This window comes from Acipenser ruthenus, chromosome 28, assembly GCF_902713425.1.
Source record: "Acipenser ruthenus chromosome 28, fAciRut3.2 maternal haplotype, whole genome shotgun sequence".
NCBI lineage: Eukaryota > Metazoa > Chordata > Actinopteri > Acipenseriformes > Acipenseridae > Acipenser > Acipenser ruthenus.
The window spans coordinates 1,548,508-1,564,453 of record NC_081216.1 but is presented as its reverse complement, the minus strand read 5'-3'; the positions used below and the strand labels follow the sequence as shown (position 1 = coordinate 1,564,453).

The 15,946-nt window shown below is 37.4% G+C and overlaps 1 protein-coding gene across 1 annotated transcript; it reads right to left on the bottom strand.

The window, feature by feature from the left end:
- Positions 1–1,091: 1,091 nt before the first annotated feature.
- Positions 1,092–14,454, bottom strand: smarce1 (SWI/SNF related, matrix associated, actin dependent regulator of chromatin, subfamily e, member 1). The gene is made up of 11 exons (XM_034057098.3): positions 14,252–14,454; positions 13,264–13,318; positions 12,167–12,210; positions 11,441–11,545; positions 10,554–10,634; positions 9,041–9,172; positions 8,452–8,623; positions 5,069–5,241; positions 4,238–4,339; positions 2,812–3,076; positions 1,092–1,408 (listed from the first exon to the last, which is right to left on the bottom strand). The coding sequence occupies exons 2-11, from the start codon at positions 13,268–13,270 to the stop codon at positions 1,191–1,193; spliced, it is 1,299 nt and encodes a 432-aa protein (XP_033912989.1). The 5' UTR covers positions 13,271–13,318; positions 14,252–14,454; the 3' UTR covers positions 1,092–1,190.
- Positions 14,455–15,946: the final 1,492 nt, after the last annotated feature.

Genomic DNA, 15,946 nt, shown 5'->3' with positions numbered 1-15,946 from the left:
TTGGTATTACTATATATATATATATATATGTATTCGTGCAGTGTAGTCATCATAGTTTGGATGTATACTTTGTAGACATATTTTGTAGTATGTTTATTATAGTATGAGAATGACCTAGATTCATGGCATGTTACACTTTTCTGAGAAAGACCACTTTGTGGCTCTCACATGTAGCAAAAGTGTGAAAAGTATTTGGATAGGTGATACCTTACTGTAAGGGGGGCATAATTCAGGGAAAAGGGCAAGATGGAGACCTCTTGTTCAAAAACAGGAAAGAGATACGGTAACCCTTCACCCAGGATTACTCTACCTGCCTATTTAAAACCAACTACCATTCATCTTACCACATCCTACTTTGTTATGTTCAATGTGCAAAATATCTCAAAAAGTTACATTAACCACAACATATAGACCCACCCACCATCTTCACTTTAGAATAGAAACTCAATTGACAGCACCAATTGATCAGATCATCAAAGTGTAGTTCATGCTTAAACTGAGCTTTTAATTTCACAGAACTCACACAAAACAAACCTGAACTCAAAACAAATCCCTTTATCTATTATCCACCCCCCCCCCCACCCCCCTCCCCTTCTCTGGTAAAGAACACAAGTCAAACAGTAAACAATTTGCCACATAGAATCTGCCTTTCTTCAAAAAGCTGAAAATTAAAAAAAGATACACAGGTCTACTTTTTTTTTTGTCAGATACACAAAAACAAAATTGAAGAAAAAAAAAACAAAAACAAAAACTGTGTAAGATTAGTTTGACAAACCCTTTCATTTTAACAGAAGCACATGAAATGCCTGTTAAGAGCACCCTTAGGGAAGGCTTGGCATTTCTAGACAATGCGATCGTCAGAGCAGTTAGTTACACTACAGATGTTACCAGCAGCAAACTGAAATTAACCAAAAATGGAATGTTTAAATTAAAAAAAAAAACTGCAAAAAGCATGATTTGTCTATCATTAGACAATGTTACTGTACTGTTTGTTCCATCTATTTGTAATAGTGTGTGTGAGGGGGGTATTTAAAAGCATGCTTTCATTCATTAGGAAACGTACAATACAGTCAGAAAGTTACACCACTTAGTAACAAAAAAAAAAATGCATCTGTTAAGTTTTATTTAAAAACATACAAAGTTTAAAAAAAACACAAAAAAAAAACACTACAGTACTAAAACACTATCCGCTATTCTTTCTTCTCAGAAGCAGCCTCCTCGGGTCCCGACTCTGCTGGAGGTTCTTCAGGGGGAGCGCTATTGCTTTCAGAGCCGGTGTTGCTGTCGCTTGTTCCCTCTTCAACCACGCTGTCCACCCCCTCCGGCACGCTCTCTTTGTCTTCTGTAGTGGAGGCCCCCTCCTCGCTGTTCTGCTGGCTCTCCGAGGCCTCCTCTGCCTGGGGCTCATCTGTAAAACAAAGACAAAAAAATAAATATTGTTCAATTAGGATTACAATAGGTGCGCAAGACTTCTGTTAATTCAGCTTCAAGACTTCAGATGCATTGGCCTAAAACCGGGTGTCCAATCAATCACGGTCCTGGAGGGCCATTCCACTCCAGGTTTAACAGGTAAAATATTAACTACTTGAGGGTCTGGAGGGAGATTCAGTTGGGTTCAAAGCGGTGGTTCTCAAACTCAGTCCTCAGGACCCTAGTGTCTCTTGGTTTTCATTCCAACTCCAACTAAACCCTCAATTGAACTAATCATTTGCTTACTTTTTTTTTTCTTTTTTAAAATTGTTCATGGCTCCATAAAGTTGCAGATTTCAAGTTACTTTTTACAATTTTACAGTTAACTTGAAACCTCCAATTGTTTAAGAGCTGAAAACAATTACAAAATGCCTAATTAAGCAAAGTATTAGTTCAAATAAGGGTTTAGTCAAGTAATTGAGAGCTCAGTGGGAACGAAAACCAGAAGATACTGGGGTTGAGAACCACTGTATTAAACATTTTAGAACAGGGTTGGCACAAACCCAAGGACTGGCAGCGCCAACTTTGTCCACCCTAGCCCTAAAACATGCCCCAGTCGGAACCAATTCTCTTGTACATGTGCTTTGTTTGGTCTGTCGAAATTCACTCTTACTGTCAAATCATAATTACACAAGCAGGGATCTCTGGTGCCAGTCAAAGTTCACATTCAAGTCACCTTGGATAAAGGAGTCTGCCAAATAAATTAATAAATAACATTCTGAATGTCAGTTATACCCCGGGGCTTATTACTCTGCGTCAATAAATTTAAGTGTGCAATTAAACTGTTAACTCAAAAAGGGGAATTATGATGTAATTTTTTTATTATTATTATTTATTCAAAGGCGGGTCTGTAATCAAATGATAAAACACACCACAATAAAGATTTTCTATTAGTAGTGTCTAAATAGAAATTAAATTCCAGGACATTCCACCAGGGGACGCTGTGGCACCACATACCAGCATGGCAAAAAAGCCATTTCTACTCAGAAGATGCAGTAACGTCTTCCTTTAACAGTTAGGACATTCTTGGGATGCATTATACCTGGGTGAAATAGACATTTATCATGACATGACTAATAAAAACTTTAAAACTAGCTGCTTCACGCCAATTAGTAGTGTTGGCAGGTCATTTTTCTGTGGTATACCAGATTTTTATATGTAGGTAAAGCTAGCTACACTGACAGATCAGATCAAGTCCAATAGGTCCATACAAACATACAGAAAGTGAACAAAAAGTATTGGGCTATTCAATGTAACAAACACTACAGGTTCACTGAACAGCCCTGGTATTCTGCTTTGCCGAGCAGGGGAGACTGGCAGACTGTGCTAATGAACCCTCACCTGTCTCCATGGGCTCCGCCTCTGGCTCCTCCTCTTTCTTCTCTAGCTCCTCATCCTCAGGTGCTGCTGCGTCTTGTTTGCTGGCCTCTGTCTCCGCTGCTGCTGCTGCCTGCTTTTCCTCCAGTGCTGCGGCCGCCGCTACCCTCTCTGCCTGCTCCGCAGCCTCCTGCTCGCGCTCCTCCTGCCTCTTCCGAGCCGCTTCCTCCGCGGCTGTGATCTCCGCAGCGATCTTCTCCATGTCCACCTCGACCTTCATCCCACACAGCTAGAGAGAGGAAGAGACCACAGGGTTTAATGGAACACAAGATACACTGCTCAAAGAAATCCAGGGATATTCAGATGCATGCATGAAGTGTCTGTACTGGTGTACAGCTATGGTCAAACATTTTGCAATTTTACTGTTTGTGACTGGGACAAAAAAAAACAAAAACAACTGCGATTGTCCCAGTTCTTGGGACGTCTGGTATTTATTTTTTTAATTTATTTTATTTTAAAAAGCACCTAAACAAAAAAATACTCGATAGAAAAAACAAAACTAAATGCATTTGTTTCCTGTAGGGTCTTCCATGAACAGGTATCTCGGATATTGAAAATACTGACTAACTGTCCCTTTCATAATGTCAAGGTGGTTCTCAAGCCCAGAACCACAACAGGTATACCACTTTCCTTAAAGAAAACACAGGTATCCTCAAAAAGTGCCCTTGGTCAATTAAACAGATTTACGGCACTTTCTACACCAAAAGGCAAACCCGCTTTTGTATCTCTTAAGTCTTCACTCATTTCCTTCAGACAGTTTTCACTGGGCACCGCAACCTTCCTTCTGCAAAATTTCTTTACCCAAAAAACAGAAAACTTCACCAGAACTGAATTTAAATGTAATGTTACTCCTTCATTCACCTTCCCTCATTTATAATTACTAACACATATTTAGCATTTAATCATAAAGATTTAATTATTTGCCTTTTCATTTAGAAAAAAAATCAAAAAAAAAAGTGCGATTAAGGTAGCCTCATATGCCTCTGGTTATTCCGATAAAGCAGCACCAACTGTACTATTATGTCTTCCTGCAGACTTCTGCGATGTCACTTTGTGGTTTCTTTGATTACATGATGTTATATAACATCTAAAATTATGTTCTTTACTTTTTTTATTATGGTCTCAAGCCTAAAATTGTAGGCGACGCAACTACTTTTGACCATAGCTAGGCACATGGAGCGTGAACAAGGTAAGGAGGGAGAACAATTAAAACCCCTATTCCCAGCACTGACTAATGTGAAGGTATTTAAATATTACAATCACCTAACCCTATTTGGAACAGCAACCCTAGCATTAGTAGGTCACAAAGTTACTTCAATGTAGTAGGTGATCTCTGAATGCCCCAGCTAAGATTCCTAGTTTCCAAACCTTAAATATATTGAGAGCATACCCTCTTGAGCTCATTGTTGAATGAGTCTGTGGTCTCCAAAAACTTCCTTTTCTTGTCCAGGTGGCGGTCTTCAATCTGGAGCAACTCCGCTTCCAACTTTCTCTGTAGGCAAAAAACCCCCCAAAAAAACAAGTCATTAAAAAGGCTCTTAAACGTTTAAAAGTTACGACTGTCACTGTTCTGTTGCAGTCATTCTACCACTAACAGAACATAACCCCGATAACACACAAGAAATTAAAAATGATTTAGCTATCAAAGATTTTATTCAATCTGGTTCGGACAGCTTTATCCAATTCTAAACAAAACCTGCATCTCACAAAAAAAAAAACCACACTGTTGCAAAACAGCGACAAGTATTAAAGAAACATTAGTAATCCTGTTTTTTTTAAACTTACAGCTATGGCAAAACGTTTTGCATCACCCTATTAGAATTAACTAATTTTGCTTCATAAAGTTCAACGAAGTCTGCTAAATAATGTTTAAGTTAACATATTAAATTGCATACCACTTTGAAGTTTTCCCATTTACTCAACAAAAAACTGACAAAAAAGATGAAATGTGACATTGAAATCTAACATTAAATACTGTACTACTACTGTGGCTTCCGGTAGACTTTTGCAATATCTTTTTGTAGTTTTTGATTTACATGTTAAGTAAAAAATAAAAAAATATAAAATTATATTTTTTTATTATTATTTTTAAATTAATGTCTCAATCCTAAAATTCCAGATGCTAAACTTTTGGCCATAGCTGTAGATCACCACATCACCTTTACCATTCCAGCAACTGACACCCCCCACCATTCCTTTTAGCCACAAGGAAGACACCCACCTGATGGACCATCAAGGACTGGACCTGCCTCTTGAGGACCTGCATCCTGGCTGTGGTAACCACAGACCGGACATCCGGAACCACGCTCTCACTCAGGATCTCGCTGATCAGCCGGTGGTTCCGCTGGAAACGTGCAGCCGCTGTGTGCTTCATAGAAAACCCATCATCATAGTCTAAAAAACACAAATAAAAAAAACACTACTGTAAAAACAGAAGAAAAGTTTGGGAACGAGAAAAGGCCATTCGGCCCATCAAGGCTGTTCCCTCGTTAGCACCACTCCCCTATGGTGGGGAGAGAGATTAGTGTCAAATTAAATGTTCCCAGTGTTTTAGAGCCTGCTACTTCACCTGGCAGGCAATTCCATGCATTTAGAACTGTGTAAAGTGCTTTCTACCTTCTGTTCCAAACTTACTTTTTCTCTGCTTCCATTTATGCACTCACATGCTTCTCTTTGCTGAAGTTGAAGTAGTGTCTTGCATAAACTATCCCTTGGCTAATTCATTCATTTGTAGAAACTAGGGGTGCACCGTAATCGGTAGCGTATCGGCACGGCACAGATAAGAGGGAGGGGAAGAAAAAGAAAAAAAAAAACACAAAACACAAAATCGGCTATTGGCAGTTTGTTATTTTAGCCGACAATGTACACAGATATTCATGCTTGAATTTCTTCCAGCACAGAATTTGATGTTTGGTCAGGCACACTTACTAATGACACAAGAACACTGAGACACTCATTTTCCCAGTGCTGTGTAAAGCATGATCAAAATGCAGTAAATAAGTCTCAAAATAGCTGTGTTTGGATTTTTTTTAAATATCTGAAGACAACAGGAGTTGTGTGCGGAACAGACATGATGCTACGTTAAATCCAACGATCAACTGCAAGTAGATTATTATTCTGATGCTTAAAAAAAAAGAAAAGTTGAATACTAAATATCATTGATAGTTTATTATTATTTTTATTAGTAGTAGTAGTCGTAGTATTTGTAGTAGTAGAGTACATGTAGCCTATACAGTTACCAGACTAACATTCACCCTAAATAATGCTTTGTAGTTTGGTTTCAGGCCGACAACACTAACATAGGGGTATTTATTATTTGTAAGAAAATAGTATTAACCAAGCAAATTATTGTTCAAATGCAGCATCGATGCGGTTAGTTACAAAACTGCCTCTGCGACATCTCTGCTCCGTCTCTCTCTTTTGGCAGCTTGGCATCACCTCAGGTCCTCCTCCGTAGCTCACTTGATCAAATCCTTGAACTTAAAGTTTAGCTGAAAAGCACTTCAAAACCGAGACTACAGCAATCTCCCTAACTTCCAAGGAGTTGTGGGCTCTCTAAATGTTAAGTGGGAATTACTTTTTGTAGTTCTTGCTCTGTTTGTTTTTCTTAATCCGCATTGGTCGCAAGTGTATTAGGTGGCATTTTGAAGCTGGACTTGATTACTGTGCCGACTTGTTTAGTAACAAATTCAAGTTTGACTGAATTTTGTAACCGGATATTTTCATGACATCTTTTTGTTTTTAAGTGAACAGTTTAAGTTGGGTTGCATTTTTTAGCAGTGTATGCTTACAATAAGAATTTAACAAACGTTGTTGTAGTTGACATTGCGTAGGCTAATTTAGTTTTCTACTGTACAGTACAGGTCGAAGTTATAATACGCAATGTTTGACAGCAAGTGGCTATAAAAAATGTCACATCATATTTTTTCTACAGAAGTGTTTTTACCAGTACAAATGCAAAGTGTTATTTTTGTGTCTGTTGTAAAAAAAAAAAAGTATAAATTGCTGACAAGTAAATGCAACAAGTAAACAATACCTGTTCGTTTTTGTCAGAACTACAAGTAAACAACATCGGTTAATTGTTTATCATTTACAATTATAAAACAGTTTAAGTATAGGTCCTATGTTCTAGTAGTTTAGCTGCACTGTATTTATTATCGGTATCGGATGATATGGGTAGGTAACCTTCGGCTATCGGTATCGACCAAGCAAATCTTATCGGTGCACCCCTAGTAGAAACCATTAGTATTGTGCAGGGATGTAAATAAAACCCCAATCGCATAGCAGTTTCACACATCCTAGGTTTTATTGTGAGCTTGATTAGCCACAGAGTATAGGGAAAAAGTTGTGTGTGCGCCTCATTAAATTCATAGTAAAACCAGGAATGGATCCAACTGCTATGCAATGGGAGTCTTATTTCCTGTTGTGTAAAAGGCAACTTCTGCTGTTAGATCTGGTAAAGACACCAGATACCTAAAAAAGGAATTATTTTGTGTAAATGACTCCACTTCAAAACACATCTTTACAATACACATTCAGAATAGTCCCGGTCAGACTTTAAAATTAGCCTCCCAATATAGGTTAGAATCTTGTTCTTCCTTAAAAAACACACTTTCATCATGGAAAACCAGATGGGGCCTAAGGTGCAAATCTACATACATTTTGACATTCGCTGCTTGGAGAAATGTACTTTACTTAAATCTTCTGCATTCTTGGAACAATGCTAGTTCTGTTTTTGCATGTCAGCAGGTATAATTCTATTTCATAAAAAGAAAAACAGTATGTGTAGACAGGGTTTGGTCAGATGCTTGTCATTGAGAAGTAATAAGCATGTTTCAGTTGACAGTACATAAAGGAAACTCGCCTCAAGCATGGGTAGATCAAGCAAAGAAAATCGGTCTAACCTTTGCTCATAAAAGGCCATTATCCCTTACTATATTTTTAAGTCACTAGTGCTTTCAATAAAACAATTACATTGTCTCTTCCTGACCGAACTGATCTACAGTGCAAAACCAAAAAAATAAATTTTACCAGTCCACACGGATATTCCAAGTGGTGATACACGTAGCGCAAAATGTTATTGCTTTGTGACGCGAATATAAAACTTACCATTTATTCTTGCTCTGAAATTAAACCCCCAAATGCACTGGTATAAAATACAATAAAGTACACAAGCAAATGATACAAAACATGAGAAAGGAGGGCAAGTGGTGAAACAGGTAGCACCTTTTCCTTGGATGAGTATGCAAGGTGGAGAGGTGCTGATCAGGAAACCCATTGTTACTTTCAGGTATCAGTCTATCCACAGATTACTTAACATGGCTCGGGTCAATTTTTTTTTTTTATTCCAATTCCTTTAAAATCAATTCTCACTTCCAATTCCCTTTTAAAATCAACACATCAATGCAAACAAAATTGCCATTAGCCGTATTCTGTTAACTAGGTTTTCACTGTGGCAACAAATTAAACTGAAGTCACCGTTAGCCAATTAAATTAATGTCTCAAACTTCAATTCCTTCGAAGGTACTGGATTTGGAAGTCGATTTTAAAAAAGGAATTGAAAACAGGAATCAACCAACCCTGTTGCTTAATCTCCTCTCCTACCATCAGGGTCCTCTGCAGGCTGGATGCTCATGTATGGCTCCCCCTTATCGATGCGGGACTGCCTCTGCCGGCTCTCCTCCTCCAGCGCTGCCTCCGCCCGGCTCTTGGCATTGATGTAGGCCAGGTAGGCTGGAGAGTTGTGGTAGGTTTTCATCGACTCGTTGTACTCAATCTAGGAGCAACCGAACACAGAGGTGGGGGGACTGAAATAATCTTTTCATTTTAACCCTCGGGTATCAAGCTTGTTTTGGATGCCAGTTCACCCAGTGAGTGGAAGGGTGTAGGTAAAAGGAGCGACTGATTGTGCTATTCACTATAAAACTGCTATAGCAAAAAGTCGATGAAAGACCCTCGACTGTATAGTAAAGAACAGGACCGCCCCTTCTTTGATGACAATGCCAAACTGTGTAAAGTTGAGGAAATTGATTGGAAGCCAGTCTGGTGCAAAAGACCTCTTGCAGTCAACATGTACAAATGGGATAGGTTAACAACCACTCACTACTTTGAAAGTGCAGTATGCTTCAGATTTGTAGTATATCAATTAAAAGAGAGCATATAAAATTGGTATTCCTGTTTGTTTATAGGTTACCTTTTCTGCTTCGTATTCATTTAAGTACTCCTGCTTTTCTTCATCGGTGAGGTCTCTCCACATCCCACCAATAATCTTCCCTATCTCCCACAGCTTCAGGTCTGGATTTGAGGCTTTCACTTGGTCCCAAACCTATAAGAAGATGGAGTCTTTGGTTAGCTAATCAGTCACCAATACTTAGGGCTGTGTTCGTCAGGTAGCATGCACGCACTGTATTTTTTTTCTCTGTTAACAGAAACAGTTTGACAATGTGTGAATACTATAAATCACACATGAGATGTCACTCGTATGCAAAATTCGATCTTTTGATTTGTATAATGCATATTACGTAAACAAAAGTTGTCGTATTAAAATCCACTACCAAATCGTTATACATAGCAACTCTAGATGGCGCCACTGCAGTGTATGGAGCAGGGTATAGTATCCAAAGCACTGGGGCGGAGTACCTACAGCGGTTGTAGTGCTTCAGTAAAATATGTACTGAACCTGTACTGAATTGCTTCATTCGCTATCTCGACAGCAAAGCGTTCTATAGCGTAAGCTGTATTGAAAGAAATGTCTCGAAACCCCTCTGCAGTTTGGGATTTTCTTTGTTAAAAGTTAAATGCAAGCTGTGCAAGCGACTGTTGATGTATCATGGAGGCACAACCAATCTCCAGTGTCACTTGACAAGCGCAAGTTCACATTATTAGTATTATTTTTAGAAGTAGTAAAATGTGACTGACAACCTGCTTGGAGCAGTCACTTAAATAAAGCTTTGTTTTGCCTAAGTGAGCTGCAGCTGATGCAATCCAACCTTACTGTAAACAGTATTATTATTATTATTATTTATTTTTTAGCAGACGCCCTTATCCAGGGCGACTTACAATTGTTACAAGTTATCACATTATTTTTTACATACAAGTACCCATTTATACAGTTGGGTTTTTACTGGAGCAATCTAGGTAAAGTACCTTGCTCAAGGGTACAGCAGCAGTGTCCCTCAACTGGGTTTGAACCCACGACCCTCCGGTCAAGAGTCCAGAGCCCTAACCACTACTCCACACTGCTGCATAAGCAGCATCAATTAAGTGTAAACAAACAACATGTATTTTTATTTAAATTATAAAAACATGATTACTGTTCTATACAACATATTTTACATATTAATGTTTTATTCCATTTATATGGATTACCAGCAAAATAGGATTTTCAATCAAATATAAACAAGTAGCTATGGTAACGTCACCACTAAATAATGCAAATTAGTACCATTGAAGGTTCGAACCTTCCTTCAGTAATGTGTTCTAAACCTTCAAAGGTCAAAATGTACGCTTCCTTGCAGCCCAAAAATAATGTATTTATACGAACATATATTAGCGTAATAAAATGTTTTGTCAAATCAGTGCACCCTTTGCTCGCTTGAGTGAGCGATTACCCAACCCAAGTTAAAAACCAAGAACCAAACCCTTTTTCAGCAGGCTACAGCTTGTCCCTAATTTTATTTATTTTTTAAATGTTAAATCTTTCTCACCTTTCTGCTATATCTCATATAGGGCATCAAGGGCTTATCCGGAGGTTTCGGTGGTTTTGGAATTGTAATCCCGGAAGAATTCTAAAAACAAAAGAGAAAATAAACCAATTACACAGGGCCTCTTAAAATAGATTTGGTTTTATATATATATAAAGTTCTGGATAAAGAATTTAAAACTGGTTATGGTAAAATATATAAAAGCAAAATGGAAATGTCAAAAGCTGGTTTGCAAAGCAACACATTTGCATCATACATGTTCCACTATAAACTTCAACCAACTGCAGAACTCTTCAAAATGAATTAAAAAAACAATAATTTGAACTACATTTTAAATTTTGTAATACAAATTCAGCCATTTAGGATAGGTTGTTTATAAGCATGGAACTAGTTAACTTGGTTGTGTTCGAAAGTATAAATCTAGTTCGTGACAGAGGATCCTAGAGTGCCACATGGTTTTAAATGAATATGCGCATTAGAAATTAACTTAATATATATACACACAGTATATTCAGTGAATGCACATTATGAAATGCTATATGATGAAACTTAAAAACAAAAAAACAGAATGATAATAAATGAGAACATTTTAAAAACAAAGTTATACTAAAGGGTCCTTGCTTTTGAATTACAAATGGAGAGGCGTTGCTAAGTACTTCACAAAACTGATACAAGGTTTGTTAACAGCGGAGGTCCTGCGTGGTGCTTACAAAAGTTTTTTGCTATTTCTCGAAATAGATTTAAAAAACACGGATATTGGTTAAGGGGAGCGTCCACGGGGTTCGTTGCAACCAGGTTGAAAAAAATAGAATCATTCACTGGGTCATCTCAAAAGGAATGGCCGTTTTCTGAGCTCCTGGTTCTCCAGGGGGATGGATTTTTTTTCCTACCGTTGCCCGGCTGTTGCTGCCTGGGTTGCCTCCCAGTCTGTAGTTGTTGTACGCCAGATGGCTGTATGGGTTGTATCCCACAAACCCTGGGGTGCTGGGCATTTGCTGATGGAAACAAATGAGACAGAAAACACAAATGAAAAATGAATACCGAAAAAAAAAAGTGGAAAAGAAAACAAAAATGGGGTAAGGGGGAGATATGGCCCGCTTCCATATGCATGCAAAAGCAACCAGTATTCAAAGCAGCAAAGACAACGCTGTATAATATGGTCATTGCTGTAAATAACGGTAAACCACAAGCAATGAATGGGGAAGCCAATATATGTTTACGCACAGTCAAGGTATTTAAGTGAAGTCTAACTGTTTAAATACCTCACGCCATTTGAAGTATGGTTTGAACGTATACATGGCTCAATATGTGTACCACTGGATCTTCATACAATCGAAAAACAGCTTAACCATGGCACCTCGTGATGTAGCTTAAATATGACAACTCAGAAATGATTACAAAAACGAGGGGGGTGGGGGAGAGAATGCGAGCTGCTGCAACAGTAATAAAATTGGAAGTGTGCCTTTTACTAAAGGTACTTTCAATGTTGTGAGAATGCAGTCAGGTAGTTGCCATTAAAACATTTAAGAATAGGAAGGCCAACATTGTTTAATTACTTCACAGGCCATTTTCATTCCTGCTTTTAGCCACCTTTTAGTTGAGTTTGGAATACTTACTGTGGTGGGGGCAGGGGCTGGGGGCGGGGCATAGGATGGCCTTTCTGTATAAGAAGATTTGGGGAAAAATTCGTAATATTTTACAAAAACAACACCATTAAATGCAAAGATAAACTGAACACGAATAAAAATCCTATCAGAGAATTCCTATAGAGAATGCACCAAGCCTCTACCTTCATTTTGTGAAGCAAGGTGTAACCTCCTCTTATAATACAGGCCATCAACTCGTGGCAAAATTTAACATTCTGCACCTGCCAGGGACAACTGATAATTGGCCAATTTTCTCCATAATAACGCTAAACATTTTTTTCACTTGGTTGCATTCCCTTTTCTAAATTTAACATGGATGATGCAAAAAAAAAAATATACAATTAGCTGCAGCTGGAAATCATACAACTCCTTGTGAACCAGGCATCAGAAACTGTTTTTGGTTTATTTTCATATAAAGAAGCTCTGTAAATAATTGTCTAAAAGATGTGGTATGAAGAGTGGGCTGGTGTAACGTACGCCACAGAAGACTAGAACCATATGCCAAACCAAACAAAGTTGCGTGCTGTGCATCTATGGGACTTTCAGGGCCTCTAAGTAAATAATAATAATAATAATAATAATAATAATAATAATAATAATAAATACTACTTTCAGATCTCAAAAATAATTTGCTGTAAAAATGTATCTTCATGGTTAAACATTAAAACTGAAGGCTGTATCTAAACTCTATATGGCAGCAGTGTGGAGTAGTGGTTAGGGCTCTAGACTCTTGACCAGAGGGTCATGGGTTCAATCCCAGGTGTGGGACACTGCTGCTGTACCCTTGAGCAAGGTACTTTACCTAGATTGCTCCAGTAAAAACCCAACTGTATAAATGGGTAATTGTATGTAAAAATAATGTGATATCTTGTAACAATTGTAAGTCGCCCTGGTTAAGAGCGTCTGCTAAGAAATAAATAATAATAATAATAATAATAATAATAACAATAAATTGTAAGTTGTTTTTTTTTCATGTGCCAATGAAACCCACCAGCCAAACCATATGTCTATAATCTTTCACATTGCTATATATTTTCATTCAAATCACATGAACTGAGTTTCCTTACTTGACATCTTGGCAGATCTGGAGGGAAGATATCAGGCTATTCCAGTCATTGGGTTCTGTAAATAAATTAATATATTTAGAGAAAAACAAAACCAGATTGTAGTGGAGTTAAAATACTTAATGGGTAAAACTGTAAAGCTTTAGATTTAGATGCTAAGGAATCAGTGGATTTAAAATCGTTTTACTGGCAAAACTCATCGTGATCCAGGTTACACATACTTAGGAGACACACAAACGGGGACCAACAAATGTTAATGACGAAATCCACCCTCCATCTAGATGTACAATTCGTAGTGTACTGTTACTAATACGGTTACCAGATTTCCAGAGCGAAAAACCATGATATATATGTTTTTCTTCTTCAATTCGTTTAAGCTGTAGTAACTCTCAAGCTGTTAATTTCCTAATAAAACAATCAATTTATAAATTAAACTTTGTGTGTGTTTGTGCGCAGCAAATACATATTTCATTTAACAACTCAACTTATCATTACCAGATGATATTAATACAACAGGAATGCATCTATCCCGGTAGGAAAAACGAGTATTTTAAAACAAAGGCCGCAGACTTCATTAAAGGAAAATCCGCCATTTCGGTCTCGCTTTGTTATTGTATTTGATCGAGGCCTAACACACATTACACCAATATATTAAAAGAAATATTACTAACTATTTTACTTGAAATTATGTACTTCTCAAAAAATTTTCTTATTCGGTTGTAATTAACAAAGTGTTAAAGTAAAAGCGCTTAGCTACTCAGACTAAATGTATTGTGATAGAAAAGAAAGGCCAGACACGAGCCTAGCTGTGTGAATGAATGGTTGACATATCTACCGGTGTGATTATATCAAGCTACTAGAAGACACAGCACATAAATACACAATAAACCGATACCGCCACATAACACAGCACTCACTTATTGGTGAATACATACAATTGCTAAAGACAAGATATAAATACATACATATTAACAACGACAGACTCACTCACCACACTACAGGCAAGCCTGCTCCTCCGTCACTCTGTACCGAACAAAAAAAAAAAACGCAGCTTCCGTTTAATTTGTAACATTCTCCATTAAGGTACAGTAGCGTCAGGGAAAAAAAATAAATACGTAAAACGAAATAATAATAACAAAATAATAATACTACATACACGGCAAGTTTGTATTGTTCACACATACATATTTTATTATTTATTTTTGTGTTTATCAACGGTGCGTGCACGCGATGGATGACGAATCTGTTGCAGGCGTTCTTAAACTAGACAGTAGTGAGGCGAGCTTGCACGAGTTGCGTGGAGCTGATTAGCGCGCGCCTGCAAACAGGCAGACAAAGAAAAAACAGTGTATAGAAATTAAAGAGCCAGTATCATTATTTACACTACATAGTCCTCATTTTATAACATGTACTTTACCTTACTGAATATATATATATATATATATATATATATATATATATATATATATATATATATATATATATATATATGAATATGTTTACCTTCAAAAACTTTGCAAAAAAAAATGATATGCTACAAACATGCCTGGGTTACATTTTCAGTTGTGTTAGTTATTATTAATGATGCACTGTGGAATCCCTTTGACATTAACATGAAAACAGAAGGGCGAGGCCTCTAGCCCAGACTTGAGGCAAGGATAGACCGCAGTGTTTGTTTAAAAAACAATTACTGCGAAACCGTTTCCCAAGAAATCATCTTCTTTATCGTGAGAGCCGTCCCACCTCGAAACTTCCTAAGAACCAAAGGGGTTTTGATGCCAAGACTGGCGGTGGTTTATTAAGACATCAAAATGTTTTTATAATATAACCTTTATAATTACCATTTAGTGTTTGCCAAACGGTTCAACGATGCTGTACATTTTTTGAGACACTTAACAGCCTGATAATTTTTCAAAGAGGGGCAAAATAATAGATTCTAATACCCTCAAGAATGTCTTCTATATGCTATATGTAGTGTGATATTCTTACAAATGCACGTGTACCCACTACTGTATAGCCTCACATCATTAAAACGCAGTGAAATTAAGCTACTGTAAATATAACTTTAGCTTATTGTGGAGTAGTGGTTAGGGCTCTGGACTCTTGACCGGAGGGTCGTGGGTTCAATCCCCGGTTGGGGACACTGCAGCTGTACCCTTGAGCAAGGTACTTTACCTAGATTGCTTCAGTAAAAATCCAACTGTATAAATGGGTAATTGTATGTAAAAAAAATAATATAATATCTTGTAACAATTGTAAGTCGCCCTGGATAAGGGCGTCTGCTAATAAATAAATAAATAATAATAATAATAATAATTGCATTTAGATAGCAGGAATTGGAGCAGACTGGAGTCGATTACAATTGTAATTGTGTAATTATTTGATTGCAATTACAATGTAATTGTAGCTGAGCCTTGGCAAAACCTGCTAAATTGTAATTGTGTTTATACCATATGATTGATCGATTACAGTTCGGTTACGTGCTTATTTGTCGTACGATCATTGTTCTTGTATTTTGAACCACTTTTAGTGAAACATAGTCTGTTTCTGTATTTGTACCTGTGACTCTTGTTTGGCTATTCAGAATAAATTACAGTTAACATGCTAATTTGTGTAGATGTTAGTTTTTAGTCTAATTGTAATGACTGCTGCATATTTGTACCTAGAACTGTAATTGAACAAAATA

What these genes read in the sequence shown, in the direction of transcription:
- smarce1 (XM_034057098.3), bottom strand. An exon ending in GCCTGCAGAGGACCCTGATG is followed by an intron (nt 5,242 to 8,451) that starts GTAGGAGAGGAG and finishes TGTGTTTTTTAG; the next exon opens with ACTATGATGATGGGTTTTCT. An exon ending in TCAACAATGAGCTCAAGAGG is followed by an intron (nt 3,077 to 4,237) that starts GTATGCTCTCAA and finishes TCCTCTCTCTAG; the next exon opens with CTGTGTGGGATGAAGGTCGA.